Source organism: Stegostoma tigrinum, chromosome 16, assembly GCF_030684315.1.
Source record: "Stegostoma tigrinum isolate sSteTig4 chromosome 16, sSteTig4.hap1, whole genome shotgun sequence".
NCBI classification, from domain to species: domain Eukaryota; kingdom Metazoa; phylum Chordata; class Chondrichthyes; order Orectolobiformes; family Stegostomatidae; genus Stegostoma; species Stegostoma tigrinum.
Genome location: NC_081369.1, coordinates 42,957,848 through 42,974,850, shown reverse-complemented (window position 1 = coordinate 42,974,850; position 17,003 = coordinate 42,957,848). Strand labels below are relative to the sequence as shown.

The 17,003-nt window shown below is 40.1% G+C and overlaps 1 protein-coding gene across 1 annotated transcript in view; it reads left to right on the top strand.

The window, feature by feature from the left end:
- The window catches only part of LOC125459774 (golgin subfamily A member 4), a 709,733-nt gene that overhangs the window by 310,625 nt on the left and 382,105 nt on the right, over positions 1–17,003 (top strand). The window contains exon 14 of the mRNA XM_048546606.2: positions 12,221–12,304. Coding sequence (XP_048402563.2) covers positions 12,221–12,304 — 84 coding nt within the window. The remainder of the gene's footprint in view (positions 1–12,220; positions 12,305–17,003) is intronic.

Sequence of the window (17,003 nt, the reverse complement as noted above, 5' to 3'; positions counted from 1 at the left end):
CCAGTTAGCTGGCTTCCCAGAAAACATGAAAAGTGGGTGGTTTCTCAATTGACAACCAAGAATGATCTATCTGCCCAGTTGGGTATGGGGCTCCCATTTCATCTGGGGGTATTCAGAGGCATGGGTGATGGGGAAAATGAGTGACTTTTGAAATTCCTTCATCTCAGTCACCCCTGATCCCCTATTCTATGCCCCTTCCCACTATAGAAGAAGCAAAATAAAGCCATTTAACTTCTCTGTCATCTTCAGCCCTCCTGAAGACTAGGCCTCACTTGACAGTCTTTAGCACCTAGAAGCTATTGTCCTGTGATTGGTTGACAGCTTCTTTTAAGGCTGGACTCCACTGTTGAGGTCTGAAATAGGACAAGAACCTTGTCAGCTCTCAACAAGCTGATTGGCATGTGATCTGATGAGTTTTCTTGGTGAATATGGCAAGTCAGTTGTCATTGTAGCCACTGGCCCATACACTTAACTCATAAACAGAAATTTCTGGAAAAACTCAACAGGTCTAGCAGCAGCTGTGAAGAGAAAATGGAGTTAACATTTCAGAACTGTTCTGAAGAAGGGTCACTGGACCTCAAATATTAACTCTGCCTTCTCTCCACAGCTGCTGAGTTTTTCCAGCTATTTCTGTTTGTGTTTCCGATTTCCAGCATCTGCACTTCTTTGGTTTTTTTTTAATTTAGTGTCCCACACTTAGGTTCTTGACCCAAAGAATCATGACAGGTGCATCTCTAGGTAGATGGTTTCAGACATTTACACTGTCGTCAATGTTGTCTCTTGTCGCCTCTATGACCTCTGTTTGCAACCATTAAGGTTTGAATTTCTATGCATCCTTATCGTTCTGAGGATCAGCTGTGAGCCTTCTTTGCATCTTACAGTCACCAGCTTATTACACTATCAGGCAGGCTATACATGTCTTCTTCCAGAGTGAAGGGCCTGTATCAATTTATCGACGGATGAGGCAATACGGTCACAGAATATGTGGCTATTAAGGCACCAGCAGACTATTCAACCAATTCCCCAAACATCAAAGACTCTTGCATAGAAACATAGAAGATAGGAGTAGAAGTAGGCTATTTGACCACTCATGTCTGGTCCGCCATTCAATATGGTCATGGCTTATTAATCATCAAGCACAATATCTAATCCTGCACTCTCCCCTTTTCTCTAGATTCCTATAGGCACAAAGAGCTATATTTACCTCCATTTGAAAATGTAATATTTTGGCCTCAACTACTTTCTGTGGTAGCAAATTCCACAAGATCACCACTCCCTGAGTGAAGAAATTTCTCCTCATTTAAGCTCTGAAAGATTTACCCTTTATCCTAAAACTATGACTCCTGGTTCTGGACTCACCCACCATTGGGAATATTCTTCCTACATCTAATCTGTCCAGTCCCATTGGAATTTTATAGGTTACTATGAGACTCCTCTCTCTTTCTTCCAAATTCTGGTCACATCAATCCTAGCCGACTCAACCACTCCCCAGTCCTGCCATCTCTGAAATTAATTTGGTAAACCTTTGCTGCACTCCCTCTAAAGCAAGAATATCCTTCCTCAGATAAGGAGACTAAAACTACAAAACAATATTCCAGGTGTGGCCTCACCAGTGTCCTGTCAAATTGCAGCAAGACATCCTGGATCTTGTACGTGAACCCTACAGTTTACCTTCTTTATGGCCTACTGCACCTGTGCACCTACTTTCAGCGACTGATTCATCAGGACACCCAAGTCTCTTTGAACATCATGCTGTTCCGTGCATTCAAATTCAAATTGACAAATTCAAATTCACATTAATAGATCTTGATCAAGTGTACCCAGAACATTGAAGGAAGCTAAGGAAGAGATTGCACAGAACATTTGTATCATCGGCAGCGATGAGCTAAGTGCTAAAAAACTGGAGGGCTGCTAATGTTGTGCCATTATTTAAGAATGGCTATAAGGAAATGCCAGGGTATTATAGATCAGTGAGTCTGACGTCAGCGATGGGTAAGTTGTTGGAGGGGATTCTAAGTGATAGGATTTACATCTATTTGGAAATGCGAGGACTGATTAGGGACAGTCAGCAAGGATACTAGTGATAGTGGATCATGTCTTTTTGTGGCTAGTTGATGTTCACGTATCCTAGTGGCTAGCTTTCTGCCTGTTTGTCCAATGTCCAAAATACTACAGATGAGGAAGGACACCACTTTAATTGGGACAACAGATCCATCCGAGGACAAGCCAAACAGAGACACGCACGAGAATTCCTAGAAGCGTGGTATTCCAACCGGAACTCCATCAACAAACACATTGATTTGGAGCCCACCTACCATCCTCAGAGAAAAATAACAGGAAATGACATCACCAACACAGGAAATGGCATCACCAACCCAAGGAAACCTAAACAGATAAATAGAAAGCTGGACATAACACCAGCGCTTCACTGGAGGCTCACTGATGATGTTACCTCGAATGGTGACGAAACGTCTGAAAACTAACCTTCCAGCTCAGCGAGCAAACTCACATCCAGAACCTCAACCTGAGCTACAAATCTTCTCAAAACTCGCTAGATGACTAATTGGATACAAAATTGGCTTGATGGTAGAACACAGAGGGTGGTGGTAGGGGATCGTTATTTAAACTGGAAGCCAGTGAGCAGCTATGTGTTGCAAGGATCAGTTTTGGGTCCACTGTTATTTGTAATTTATGGCAATCATTTGGATGAGAATATAGGAGGTATGGTTAGTAAGTTTGTGGATGACACCAAAATTGTTAGTATTGTGGACAGTGAAGAAGGTTACCTAAGATATAAACAGATCTTGATCAGATGGGCCAATGTGATGTGAAGTTCAGACAGAGTTTAATTTTGATAAATGCAAGGTGATGCAATTTGGTAAGGCAAACCAGGGCAGTAAATGGTAGGGTCCTGGGGAGTTTTGTTGAACCAATGGACCTAGGGGTACAGATTCATTGTTCCTTGAAAATGTTTTCACAGGTAGCCAGGGTGCTGAAGAAGGTATTTGCCACACTTGCCTTCAATGGTTAGAGCATTGAGTATAGGAGTTGGGATGTAATGTTGTAGCTGTACAAGACATTGGTTAGGTCAGTTTTGGAATACTGCATTCAGTTCTGGTTGCCCTGCTACAGGAAGAATGTTGTTAAACTAGAAGTGATTCAAAAGAAATTTACAAGGGTACTCCAGGGACTGGAGGGTTTGATTTATACAGGAGGGGCTGATTAGGCTGGGACTTTTTTTCCCTGGAGCATCAGAGGCAGAGTGGTGACCTTGTAGAAGTTTGTGAAATCGTGAGGGACGTAAATAAAGTGAATCGGCAAGGGCATCCAAAACTAGAGGGCATAGGTTTACAGCAAGAGGAGAAAGATATAAGAGAAACCTGAGGGGCAACTTTTTCATGCAGAGGGTGGTACATGTGTCGAATGAGCTGCCAAAGGAAGTGGTGGAGGCAGTTACAATTACAACATATAAAAAAAATTGAATAGAAATGGTTTAGAGGAATATGAACTAAACACGGGCAAATGGAACTAATTTAGTTTGGGATACCTGGTCAGCATGGAGAGTTAGACTGAAGAGCCAGTTTCCATGCTATATGACTCTGACTGTATCATGCTGGGCTGTGCTCAGTTCCCAGGAAGCTGAAGATCATGACACCCTCATTCCACTAGAATTTCAGGTGCTACATCTCTTCAGGCAAATGTCTAGACTCATGAGTGGCTATTGGACATAAGAGTTATTCTCTGAAGAGGTGTCTCCTGATCCTTGTCTTGTTCCTGGACATAGGTGCAAAAACAGGACAGCTAGAGTCACATACTAATCAAAGCCTATACTGAGATAACCATTGACCATTGGAAAATATGTCTCCATAGCCTTGATTGGTCAGATGGTGCCCTGCAGTAAGAATGCATCAGGGTGTCCATATGGTGGTCAACTGCTGCTGTCTGCAATCTGCAGAACATGATACTACAAGGAGGTCAGGAAATGGATGAAAAAGACTTGTGATGCCGCTGTTTATCAGAGGAGGATCATATGTGATGATGCCATAGCTTTAAGAAGAGTGTTTTGTCCTGGTTTCTTTGAGAGAGAGACTGGGGGAGAGGTGCCAAGCAGTTTGTGAGAATATAAACAACTTGTGAAGCCTTGTTTTTTTTAAAGTTAGAACAGTAGAAGCAGATTGAGTGAGTGTAGTCAAGCTCTCACAGATCTTCAGTAGTTGCTAGGGTCTCAACAGGATTGGAAGGCGGTGAATCTTTCCCGGCTGCTACACTCTCTCTCTCTGGGGAGCTATTGCACATATCACTTTCTTTCTGATAGGATTACACGTAAGATAATCTGTTTTTCTGCCTTTTTGCCACGGAGTATTTATGGGGTATTACAAAGGTAAATGTGAGATAATGTGTTCCAGATGGGGTTTGATTGGTCAAACTGCTTGGTCATTAAGCAAAACACAATTCATTCAAACAATGCAGTTTATTTACCACAAAAGAAGAACTTGGAATAACTTAACTCTACTGGAAAACATAACTGAATAATAGATACTGTAACTATCACTAATTAACTGTTCCATTCCGGGGACTGGAGGGTTTGATTTATAAAGGAGGGGTTGAATAGGCTGGGACATTTTTCCCCTAGAGCATCAGAGGCTGAATGGTGACCTCTGTAATACAACCTCCATCAGAAAAAAAACATTTTCCAGGCAAGCTGACATGTATATCCCAATTCTGGTTTTTGAGTTAGTAACTGGTAGGTTTTCTGTGTGTCTGAAGTGAATTATAACTTTTAAGTATTTCTGTAGCCACACTGATTTCTTTTAGAATAATTTTGAGTCCTGGCTTCAGAGTGAGTGGGTTTCGTGTACCGCTGAAGGACTTTTTGTTTAGGTTGTTTCATAACCTAACAAGGTAAATAATGGGACCTCAAGGTGTTAGAGACTTCTGGAACATTTTTTTTAAAGTTAAAAAATACACCCATAGCTTGGAGAAGGAGTCTTTTGGGCTCAAGCCAAAACAAATCAAAAAACGATCTGTCAAGCCAGGCTTTTGTCTGCGATCTGACTTGTACAATAATAACATCTGCTGGGATCATAATAAAGGGAAGAAGTAAATGATACTATAATAGAAATTTTCACTTAGGTGATGAATTAAGTGTATCTGCTGATCTGGAACTTTGAGCTCATTCTTATTTCCATGGTACGCCCCCTGGGCGGCTAAGAATGAAGTGCATTGTATCTGTATCCAATTAAGATATCTCTGGCTTCTGGTGTCATCTTGGAAGGACTAGTGGGAGTCTCCATTTCTCTGCATGTCATTAGTCTCACAAAATCTAACAATTTTTCTTCTAAACATGTTGAATGACTAAGCTTTCACAGTCCTCTGGAATAAAGAATTCTAAAAAATCACTGCTGAATTTGTGTAATAATGACTTATCTCCCACGTTGAAATTATGTTACCTGGTTTTCAGCTCACCAGCAAAAGAAACGTCTTATCCACTGCCACCCTGTTATGCACCCCTGTAAAAATTTTGTGTGCAAGGAGGTTAGCCCATATTCTTCAAAACTTTGAGCAATTAAGACCCAGAATCCTCAATCACCTCATAACACAATCCTGCCATCCCAGAGATTAATCAATTGAATATTTGTGATACTTTCTCCAGTAAGTAGATCCCTCCCTAGAAAAGGAGACCAAAACAGTAAAAATGCTTTGAATGGGGTTTCACCAAGGCTATATACAACTGCAGCCAGACATTGTTACTTCTGCTTTCAAATTTATTGAGATAAGGACCAATATGTCACTTGTTGAACTAATTACTTCTTCCATCTGCATTCAAGCTTTTAATGAGTAATAGATGGAGTCATAGAGTCATACAGCAATGAAACAGATTATTTGATCCAACCAGTCCACACACTGACCATGTTCCCAAACTAAACTAGTCCCAACTGCCTGCACTTGGCCCATAACCCTCCTAACCTTTCCCAACAACAAGAGGTCTTTAGGACGTTTGTTCTTACAATCACTCACCATTGAAGACAAATTCTGTCTTTCAGTTTTATTTATAACAAAATGAATAGCTTTACATTTGTTCACATTTATTCCATCTGCATGTTCTAGTTCATTCACATGATCTGTCCAACTCATCACATTATTACCAACTTATATTCTCACTCAGACTGGTGTCATTAGCAAACTTGGAAGTATTACAATTGGTAATTATGTCCAAGTTATTTATATAGGTAATGATTATTAGCCGTGGACCTAGCATTGATGCTGTGATACCCACTAGAAACAGCCTGGCCACCTGAGAATGATCCATTTATTCCTATTTTCTGCTTTCAATCAGTTAACCAATTCTCAGACTATACCAGAATATTTTGCAATTACCTACAAAATAATTTCATCTTTTTTATTTGCTGTCTGTGTGTGTGACCTTATCAAAAGATTCTGAAAACCCAAACAAACTGCATCCACAGGTTGTCTGTATCAATTCTACAAGCAATGTCCTGAAAAGTCTCCAACAGTCTTGCCAAACATGATTTTCATTTCATGGATCCATATGCAGTCTGCCCAATTTTACTGTAATTTTCCAAATGTTCTATTACTAAATTGTTTGGAGTAGTTTTTGTATTTTCCCTAATATTGATGTCAAACTAAGAAGTTTATTGCTTTTATTCTCCCTCTTTCCCCATTCTTAAATGGTAGGTTTACATTTGCTACTTTCTAGTCCACAGGAACCTTTCTAGAATCTATAGAATTTCGTCAGATAACCACCAATGCATCTTTTGTCTTTTTACAAGTTCCTTGTGAAATTGATTTGATTTGAATTATTATTATCATATGTACTGAGATACAACAGAAAGTATTGTTTTGCGTGCTATCCAGGCATATCATACCTATATAACTACATCAAGGTAATAGAACAGACAAGAAGTAACTATTTAGCTTCTATAACATTTCCATTTTCCACTATTAATTCACCTCTCCCCACCTTTGTCTTAGCTAATCTTTTCTTTTTCATATACCTGAACCAGCTTTTAGAGTCCACCTTTATGTCCCTTGCTAGTTTCACTGACATTCTGTTTTCTCTTTCTTAATCAGTTTCTTGGACCTCTTTTGCTGACTTCTAAATTGGCCCAGTCCTCAGATTTACCACTTTTTTCTGGAATCTTTATGAGCCTTTCCTTTAATCTAATGCAATATTTAACTTCCTTCATTAACCACGTTTGATTTACCTTTTCCTTTGGGCATTTGTCCTGGAGGAATGAATATCTGACCCCTGATTCACAACGAACCCTATCATATTCGAACATAGTATGAACTACTACTATATTTCACAACGTCTTCTTTGCAGTAAGGTTATTAATTAGCCCTTTTTCATTATTCAACATCATTTCCAAAATAGCCTTTTCTCTAGCTGGCTGTTCAAAAAACTCCAGAAACCCATCTCCTGTCCCATCTCCTGGAATTTACTTCTCACAGTATCAGTGCTGATTTGCTTGACCCAGTCTGTGTGTAGATTGAGGTTACGGTGTAGCTCATGTCGCCACTATATTGTGGTGATCTGCAAATGAGTCCCACCAATGTTTGTTGCCCTTTGCTAGTTCTTTGTTCCACCTAAGGTGATTCCATATCTTGATCTATTCTCTTACTAATGTACTAATATTCTTCTATTAAATATGCTAACTCACCTCCATTATCTTTTAAAAAACCAAAAAAACTGTGGATGCTGCAAATCAGGAACAAAAACAAAGATGCTCGAGAAGCTCAGCAGCTCTGTGAAGGAAAAAACAGAGTTAACATTTCAGGTCTGGTGACCCTTCTTCAGAACAGATGCTGCCAGGTCTGCTGAGCTTTGCCAGCATCTTTGTTTTTGTTCCATTACCTTTTATCGCATCCCTCCAAAATGCTGAATATCCTTGGATATTCAGTTCCAAATTTTTGTTACCCTGAACCACATCTCCATAATGTTAATTTAGTAATAACCCATTTACTTCAATTTATGCAATCAAATTATCAACATTTTTTGCTAACAAGATATGCATTCGGAGAGTGTATTTAATTCTGCTTTTTTAACATAATTCCCAATTCTGATCCTATTTGAAGCTTAGTTTTTCTTTGTATATTGTCTTTGCTTTCTACTTTTCTATTTTCTTTAACTACTTATGTTTCCGTGGAATATAAACTCCCTCTTAGGCTCCATCCCTCTGCCAATCTAGTTTTACCACTCTCCATGAGGACATTATTCTTGATCCAGTTACGATGAAGCCCAACCATCTTATTCCGACACCTCCAATTGCTCCAAAACTTGTCTCAAAAATTGAATATCCTCCCTCCTACACCACTTTACCAGTCGCATGCTCAATCACATAGTTCTCCTAACTCTATGTACGCTAGCACCTAGGATAGGAAGTAATCCTGAGATTACAACTTTTAGGAGGTCCTATTTTCGAATCTTCTTCTTCCTATCACCCTGAAATCTACTTTCATGGCCTCATTCCCCTTCCTACCCAAGTCAATAGTTGTGATGTGCAATGCAGCCTCTGGTTGTTGACTTGCCCACATGAGTATCCTGCAACTGCTTCATGACATATCACATCCTGGCATGCAGGAGCCATGTGCATGTCAGTGTGCTGCTCCTACGTCCACTCAGAGCAGTTCTGCAAATAGCTCTTCAAGATTTTGGCCACTGTCACAATGGATGACCCTGTGTGCTCAAAACCCTAAATCATTTCAGAGCACAAGCTCTGTATCAATTCATCTGATGTTTGCCCTTGACTCTGCAATGCCTCAGGGATGTTAAATTCGGAAACTCATTTGTCTCTGACGCTTCACGATGATGGTCCTATTTGTGACTCCTGGAATTCAATATCTTCACTTAGTGAAGCATGGCTGTATCTGTCCTCTGGGATGAGACAGTGTAGGGCTATGTTGGGATGCTCGGCTGTTCTTCCACTGTTAACCCTGCAGGACACATAAGATGGCAATGATGAGATCTCAGGGTGTTTCGCAAATACTTTAGTACAAGCAATTCCCATGATGATAGCAATTCAAGAGCCACTGCTCACATTATTTAAGAGTTCAATCCATGACCTTCATTTGAAGATAGAGTTATCAAGTGACCCTGCTCTTCATGACCCCTCACCTCATCATTGCTCACATTCTGCCATGATGACAATTTCATAATCTCCAATGCTGCCTCTTCTACTAGTGCCAGGCTAACCAGGTCTGCCGTACCTCCATTCCATCTAATTCATCTCAAAACTACAATGAGTTCTGTCTTCCTGCAGGTGGAGAAAAGAATCAAGTAGCCAGCTCTCCCTTGCCCAATTTAGCATGATATTGATATGAACTGTTAAACTCCTCAATGATGCCCACTGTTCAGTTATGCCTCATGTGTGAGAGTGCCTGGCATCTCAGTGATTCAAGTAAGCACTTGTTCTGTAAATGTAGAGGCAACAATGCGCATTCAGTTTACTTGACTTGTGCATGCTGTTGCATCCACTGCTGAGGTCTATCACTCAGATGTCACATACCACTGACCTTTTTTGACTTTTATATCTTTTACACTATTGGACCCAAGTCCTCCAGGTTAACTTGTCAAGACAGGCATCAGAGAATCTGCCCATGGCTGCTGCTTGCTTTTTCAAAAGGTCCTGAGTTGCTATGCCCAACCTCCTGACTGATTTTACCACCACTAATTGAGCACTGAATTTATCCCCAGACCCGGTAGGCATTTTAAATTTCAAAATTATTGCTTCATTGACATTAACACAATGCCAAGTTGTGGCACAGATTGTTCTGATTCCCAACTCAAGATTGAAAATTACCCCATGTAGAGACAAAAATGGACACCACATTCTAGACTGAATTTAGCAAAAGTTTTTTTTTAAAATGACACGATGGTGATTTTAGTTTTATTTTGTTGTCGCTATATCTCACAATATTTTGTTTACTATATTCTCTTGGCACAATTCTTGAACCTTTAAAACTTCATACATTATAACATCTGGGTTACTTTCCAGCTTAAGAAATGTGTATTCAGAATTCACCATGGTATATACACATGCTTGGCATACAACAAACAAAAACATAACTGGTTTATTATTTTGAATTATTCATACTAATGAATGATGTTTGAAATACTACGGCTCATTATCATTGTCCTTTATACAAATTTCAATTTCTTAAAGTAATCTATTATATGTTTTGAATACGATTACTCAAGAGACAAAGACAAATCTAAGTACTTCATATGATTTAAATTTTGATATGTGGATGTGTAGATAAATGTGGCAACCATTTTACACAGCACAATTATATAATTATTAGCATCATTGCTGAAGGTTGGTAGAGCTAATGTTTTTGCCCCTGTTCTTTTGTCTCTGTCCATAAACAGTATAATCATAAACTAATTGACTAACATTTCAACTAAACCTGGTACTCAGGCAGCATGGATAATTGATACCTGTAAAAGTGCTACATATAATCTAATAAAAGGGGTGCAGGTGCAATATTAAACCATGATCATAAAATCCAAGCAATTTACACCACCAAAGTCTCATATTGAATGTCATCGTTAAGCTAATTCCTAAACAGATTTGTTTTCAAATGAAGATGTGTTTCTAGATCCTGGACGTTTTTTTAGAAAAACCTGCCAACATTGGACATGGGTGAAATTTTACTTTCTTTAAATAATACAAGTAGTTTGATTTAGAATGCTGTTTATTTTACAGTGTTGTGAACTATCTCAGCTGCTATGATGGAATTTGGAAACTGCGAAAATGTGAACAGAGTTTTTAGAGTAGATTGTTGAAGGCTCTTCAGTGAAGTGGCATTTTTAAATAAATTGGTTTCTTCTGTCAACTTTGTAGTTGTAGCACATCAAACAAGTAGAGGAATGCTTCAAGGAAGAACTACCTAATTGTGATAATATTGAGTTAACACAGCATGCCCTACTGAGTGACATCTTCGCTTGTTTCATTTATTCTTCGTGGGTTGGCTGAGGGATATTAGACAGAATGTTGGAAGAAATTTGTTCTTCTTTTAGTGGTGTTGTGGGATTTTTTAATATACCCACAGCAGCAAAACAAATACAGAATAGCACCTAAGAAATTAGCATGCCCCATAAGGTTGACAATTCTACTCGATAACAAAACTAATCTTGAAATGTGCCCATTTTGTTTAAAGGTGTCATGCTGTGCATAAAAGTTTTCTTTAATTTACTGCAAATTGTTCTCTGACAGCACTCAGGTAGTGTCACCAAGCATTTTAATACTCTTCCAAGTACCATAAAACAGAGCATGTAATAATTTGGAAATGTGCGATGGTAATCAACTAAAGCTGAAATTTCTGATAAAATTTGGTTATGTAGGCTGCGAAAATGCGTAATTCACTATTTAAAATTCATTAAAATGTTTTGATAAATACAACTGCTGTTCATAGAAAATATGATTTAGAAATTAGCTTAAAGATGACATTCAATATGAGACTTCGGTGGTGTAAATTGCTTGGATTTTATGATCATGGTTTAATATAGCACCTGCACCCCTTTTATTAGATTATATGTAGCACTTTTACAGGTATCAATTATCCAGTGTTGCTACTGCTCAACAAAAATGTTTGTGTTTCTGAGAAAATTAGTAACCAAAATTGACTGTCCTGTCTTTTGATGAGAAGACTACATTGGCATTTTTTTCTAAACAATGACAGCTAATAAAAATAACTTCATCTTTCAAAGTTAATCTCATTAATTTTAAGTATTTTAATGAGGCAATTGCAAAACATGTTTAGTGAATGTAGTAAAGTGATGTTTTGCTTGCATAATCCATCACTGGTATGGTGACTAATTATTGTAATTTGTTGCATGTGCTAAGTCCACACTTTATTAGTACTGACGTGATGCTGCAAATCCTATCTTAAGTGCTTAACTGGGATAGTGTGTTTCAGGTTTGCAGTTGTGAATGCAATGAGTAGAGCCCTAAAAAGAGTGTGAACGTTTGGAATTTAACAGTATGGGTCATAGGTTTCGTTTTGACATGTGTCAGCTGTCAAGACATAGTGTCAGTTTCATAACTGAAATTTCATGTCATCTGATTAATGGCTTTAATTAAGAAAAGAACCCAAGCATGTGAGGAGTGCAAGGGCTGAAAGTTCTTGTTTTCAGCCTTGGTTTTCTTACTGCAAAGCTCATCCTTCAAAATTTACACTCAATTTTCTTCTCTTTTAGGCAGAAGAGACCAAGTTGCAGTTAGAAGGGGTGCAAGCTGAACTGAAGACCATGAAAACCAAATATAATCTTGCAATAAACGAGGTATGAACAATAAATTGGAATTTTGAAAATCAGAAAATATATGTAATATGTAGTCATATGCTATAATTTATAATCACTGTGAATAAATATAGCCTTTTTTACCTGCAATAAAGCTAAGATAATTGGATATTTGATTAAACAAAGGTTTTTCATGTATTTTGATATCAGCTAAGCTGTACGCTACTCATTGCCTTGGTTGCCTGTCTGGCCTGATCTGTCTTTGAGGCAGTCATTGCACTTTGAGTCGGTTTTAATGTCTGATAGTATTCTAATATTTTAAAGGTGCCATTTTGAAATTATGCCGCCCGCACAATGTTATACTGTGAGCAGGTGTGAACATGTAGTCAAAGAGAGCCACCAACTGGGTGTTATGTGGTATCACAACAATGATGACGACTTTTAAAATTTCAGTGGATATTAGATACTAGTACAGATTTAGCTTTTGAAATTTTATGATTATCGCATAGAAATTAGAAACAATGTTTCAGATTTTGTCAATGTTGATGATTGTGGTGAGGGTGGATCTCATTGTGGGAGTTATCTGGTAAGAACTAGTCTTACAGTGAGGATCAAGTTAAGTAATTAATTTGCACAACAGTAATTCAGCTATGATCTTGCCTTTGTTTCTGTTAAATCTACTAAATAGCAAATCAATAACTGTAAAACATGCAATTGGATGTGGTGAGGGTTCTGCAGTAATTTATTTGTCTTTCTGAAAAGGACAATAGTTCCAATAAAATGATTGTTTACAGTGAATTTAGTATTCAAATTGTATAAAATCATCCCCTTCAAGGTTTCAAGCAATGTAATGACTATTACATTCCACTACATCTTTCACAAATGAGAAAATATTATACTGTAACCCTCTGATCCATTTTTTTCCCCAGAAATTTGTTTTTTTAATCCACTTTGCAATTTTACAGAGGACTGTTTATTGCTGAATGGCCAAACATGCTTTTATTATAAATATTTTGATTAAAAAATTGACTACCAGAGCATAAATATTGATTGTATAGATGATTTTCCTGATACGTAGGACTCCAAGAACACCTGTCATTTCTGAGACAATACTCAATCACTTCTCTGAAACTCATCCATATGAAAGATATTGTGAAAATATAGATTCAAGAATCTGAAGACTACTCTCAATGAATTGGGAAAAGGCTCACCTTTTGGATTTCAGTTCAGAGTTCTAACTGCTGTAATTGTTTATTTACATCTAATGGCTTTGCAAATTAAATGTACTTTTGAGCCAAAGGAGAAAGCTTCAAAGTGAAGTTTTTTTTCCCAAGCACCTTCCCCTTTAACAAAAAAAAATTTGTTTTCCATTTACCAGACTTTGTATTGTGAAAATATCAATTTTCCTGCCAGCAGGAAGCTCCTTCAGCAAGGTTTCCTTCTCTCTAAAGTATCTTCATGTATCAATTATGCATCCGAGAGCAGCTCCATTGCAACCAGTAAGCTGAAAGGGTAAAGGGAGGCTTCAAATCACTTTGAAGCCATTCAAGCTTGAGAAACCATGCTGCAGGCTGAATAATTTGCATTCCCTGCCTGTAGCATTGTTTGCTGGATTCAGGTAGATCTGGAAATGGCCCTCATGCTGGCTGGTTTTTGGATTTTTGTGTCCCAAATGCCTGCAATGGAGCTTCTGAATGATCTGTTCTATAATTATTGTTATTGAAGTATCCTAACAGGAATGGATCCTAACATGCAAAATCTGACAGAAAATATAATAAAACTACATTTCATAATTCTATCAAAATGTTTTCTTTATTCTTCTGTAAAGTGCTTCCAGATAAGTTGCTTTAGCAATCATACTTGTTATTTATGATTTACAGATTGATTTGTCAATGAGAAATAACAGTAACATGTAACATTCTCTAAAACCTTAAAAGCTTTGCTCTGACCCCATAACTGGTGGCTCTAACTTATTAAAGCCTGAATTGTTTATAGCATGGATTTTATAATAAACCCACCGATGTCCATGGGTACCCATTAGAACTGAAATAAACATATAAAGAGACAAAAATAGAGATTGCTGGAAAAGCTCGGCTTGTCTGGCAGCATGTGTGGAGAGAAATCAGAGTTCACGCTTCAGGTCAATGACCCTTCCCCAGAACTGATGGTAGTTATGAAAACATCATTTTATATGCAGAAGATAGGGTGGGATGAGGAGATGAGGAGTAAATGATCGGTAGGATTAGAGCCCAAAGAGCGAGAAGAGCAGTTAGATCGACAAAGGAGTTGATAACGATCTGGCTCGGGGGGGGGGGAGGTCAATAGCAGTTAATGGGAACTGTTAATGGCTAACAATGGGTGGTGTGTAACTGCAGACTATGTGATAATAAGGCCTTGGTTATGGGGGTTGGGGTAAGGACATGCGAGAGCTCAAGCCCTAAAGTTTTTGAACTATATATTGAATCCGGGAGGCTTCAGGCTCCCCAGGTCAAAAATGAAATGCTGTAGGCCAAGCAGCATCTTAGGAGCAGGAAAGCTGACGTTTCGGGCCTAGACCCTTCATCATAAACATTTTCAGCTGGGTATCAGAATTGAAGCAAGTTAGGAAACTGTTAGCTGAAAGGAGGGAGGGAGGACAAAAAGGAAGGCCCAGGGTAGTATAGGGGGAGTAAGAGGTTAGATGACAAGATGTTGTGGAGGAAAATGCAAAGGCAGTAGAAATAGTTGTAGTGAAGTAACAATATATTTGCAGAGTGGGTGTGAATGAAAAGTAATTGTCTAAAAACATAAACATAAGCATAAAAAGACTCAGACCAGCATATCAAAAAAAAATCAAAATAAAAGACAGGGTTCATGGTTTGAAACTATCACACTCAGTATTTAGTCTGCAAACCTGTAAAGCTCACAATCAGCAGGTGAGGAATTGTTCCTCAAGCTGGCATTGAGCTTAACTCGAACACTGCAACAGATGAAGACAGGAATGTGAGGGTAGCAAGTAGTGAATTAAAATGGCAATCACCTGGAAGTCCAGGCTTATGCTTATGCTTATGCTTATGCTTATGCACTGAGTGTCTGAGGATTTGAAATGTTAGCTCTGTTTTCTCCCCATAAAAGCTGCCAGTCCTGATGAGTTTCTTCAGTAATGTATGTTTTTTTAATCCTTCAGAATGCTTTCTGGGTAGAGGAGGGAAGGATAAATTTTGTAATTGTATAATACTGCACACAGATGAAATGGCGGAGGGTGATCTTTTGAATGTGGTGGATGATGGAGTGGAAAGTAAGGACAAAGGGAACCATATGTTGATTCAGGAAGGGAGGGACAGGAGTGAAAGCAGAAGTGCAACAAAGGGGCCAGACACAATTAAACACCTTGTCACCCAGTTGACAGCAATCCTCAACTGGGGTAAAAGGAAAACTCCTCCCACCTACCCTCCTGCAGAAGTTCCGTCCCCTGTCCCGGTTCCTCCGCCTCCGCCGCGTCTGCTCCCACGGTGGGACGTTCTGCTCCCGCACATCTCAGATGTCCAAGTTCTTTGAGGACCGCGGCTTTCCCCCCGCGGTGGTCGGGGGCGCCCTTGACCGCGTCTCCCGCATTTCCCGCGGTGCATCCCTCGCGCCCCGCCCCCGCCGCGGCCGCCCCAAGAGGATCCCCCTCGTTCTCGCACGCCACCCGACCAACCTCCGGATACAGCGCATTATCCTCCGACACTTCCGCCATTTACGGTCCGGCCCCACCACCCAAGACATTTTTCCGTCCCCTCCCCTGTCTGCTTTCCGGAGAGACCACTCTCTCCGTGACTCCCTTGTTCGCTCCACACTGCCCTCCAACCCCACCACACCCGGCACCTTCCCCTGCAACCGCAGGAAATGCTACACTTGTCCCCACACCTCCTCACTCACCCCCATCCCAGGCCCCAAGATGACATTCCACATTGAGCAGAGGTTCACCTGCACATCTGCCGATGTGGTATACTGCATCCACTGTACCCGGTGCGGCTTCCTCTGCATTGGGGAAACCAAGCGGACGCTTGGGGACCGCTTTGCAGAACACCTCCGCTCGGTTCGCAACAAACAACTGCACCTCCCAGTCGCAAACCATTTCCACTCCCCCTCCCATTCTCTAGATGACATGTCCATCATGGGCCTCCTGCACTGCCACAATGATGCCACCCGAAGGTTGCAGGAACAGCAACTCATATTCCGCCTGGGAACCCTGCAGCCATATGGTATCAATGTGGACTTCACCAGTTTCAAAATCTCCCCTTCCCCTACTGCATCCCTAAACCAGCCCAGTTCGTCCCCTCCCCCCACTGCACCACACAACCAGCCCAGCTCTTCCCCCCCCACCCACTGCATCCCAAAACCAGTCCAACCTCTCTCTGCCTCCCTAACCGGTTCTTCCTCTCACCCATCCCTTCCTCGCACCCCCAGCTACCTACTAACCTCATCCCACCTCCTTGACCTGTCCGTCTTCCCTGGACTGACCTATCCCCTCCCTACCTCCCCACCTACACTCTCTCCACCTATCTTCTTTACTCTCCATCTTCGGTCCGCCTCCCCCTTTCTCCCTATTTATTCCAGTTCCCTCCCCCCATCCCCCTCTCTGATGAAGGGTCTAGGCCCGAAATGTCAGCTTTTGTGCTCCTGAGATGCTGCTTGGCCTGCTGTGTTCATCCAGCCTCACATTTTATTATCTTGGAATCTCCAGCATCTGCAGTTCCCATTATCTCTAAAAGGAAAA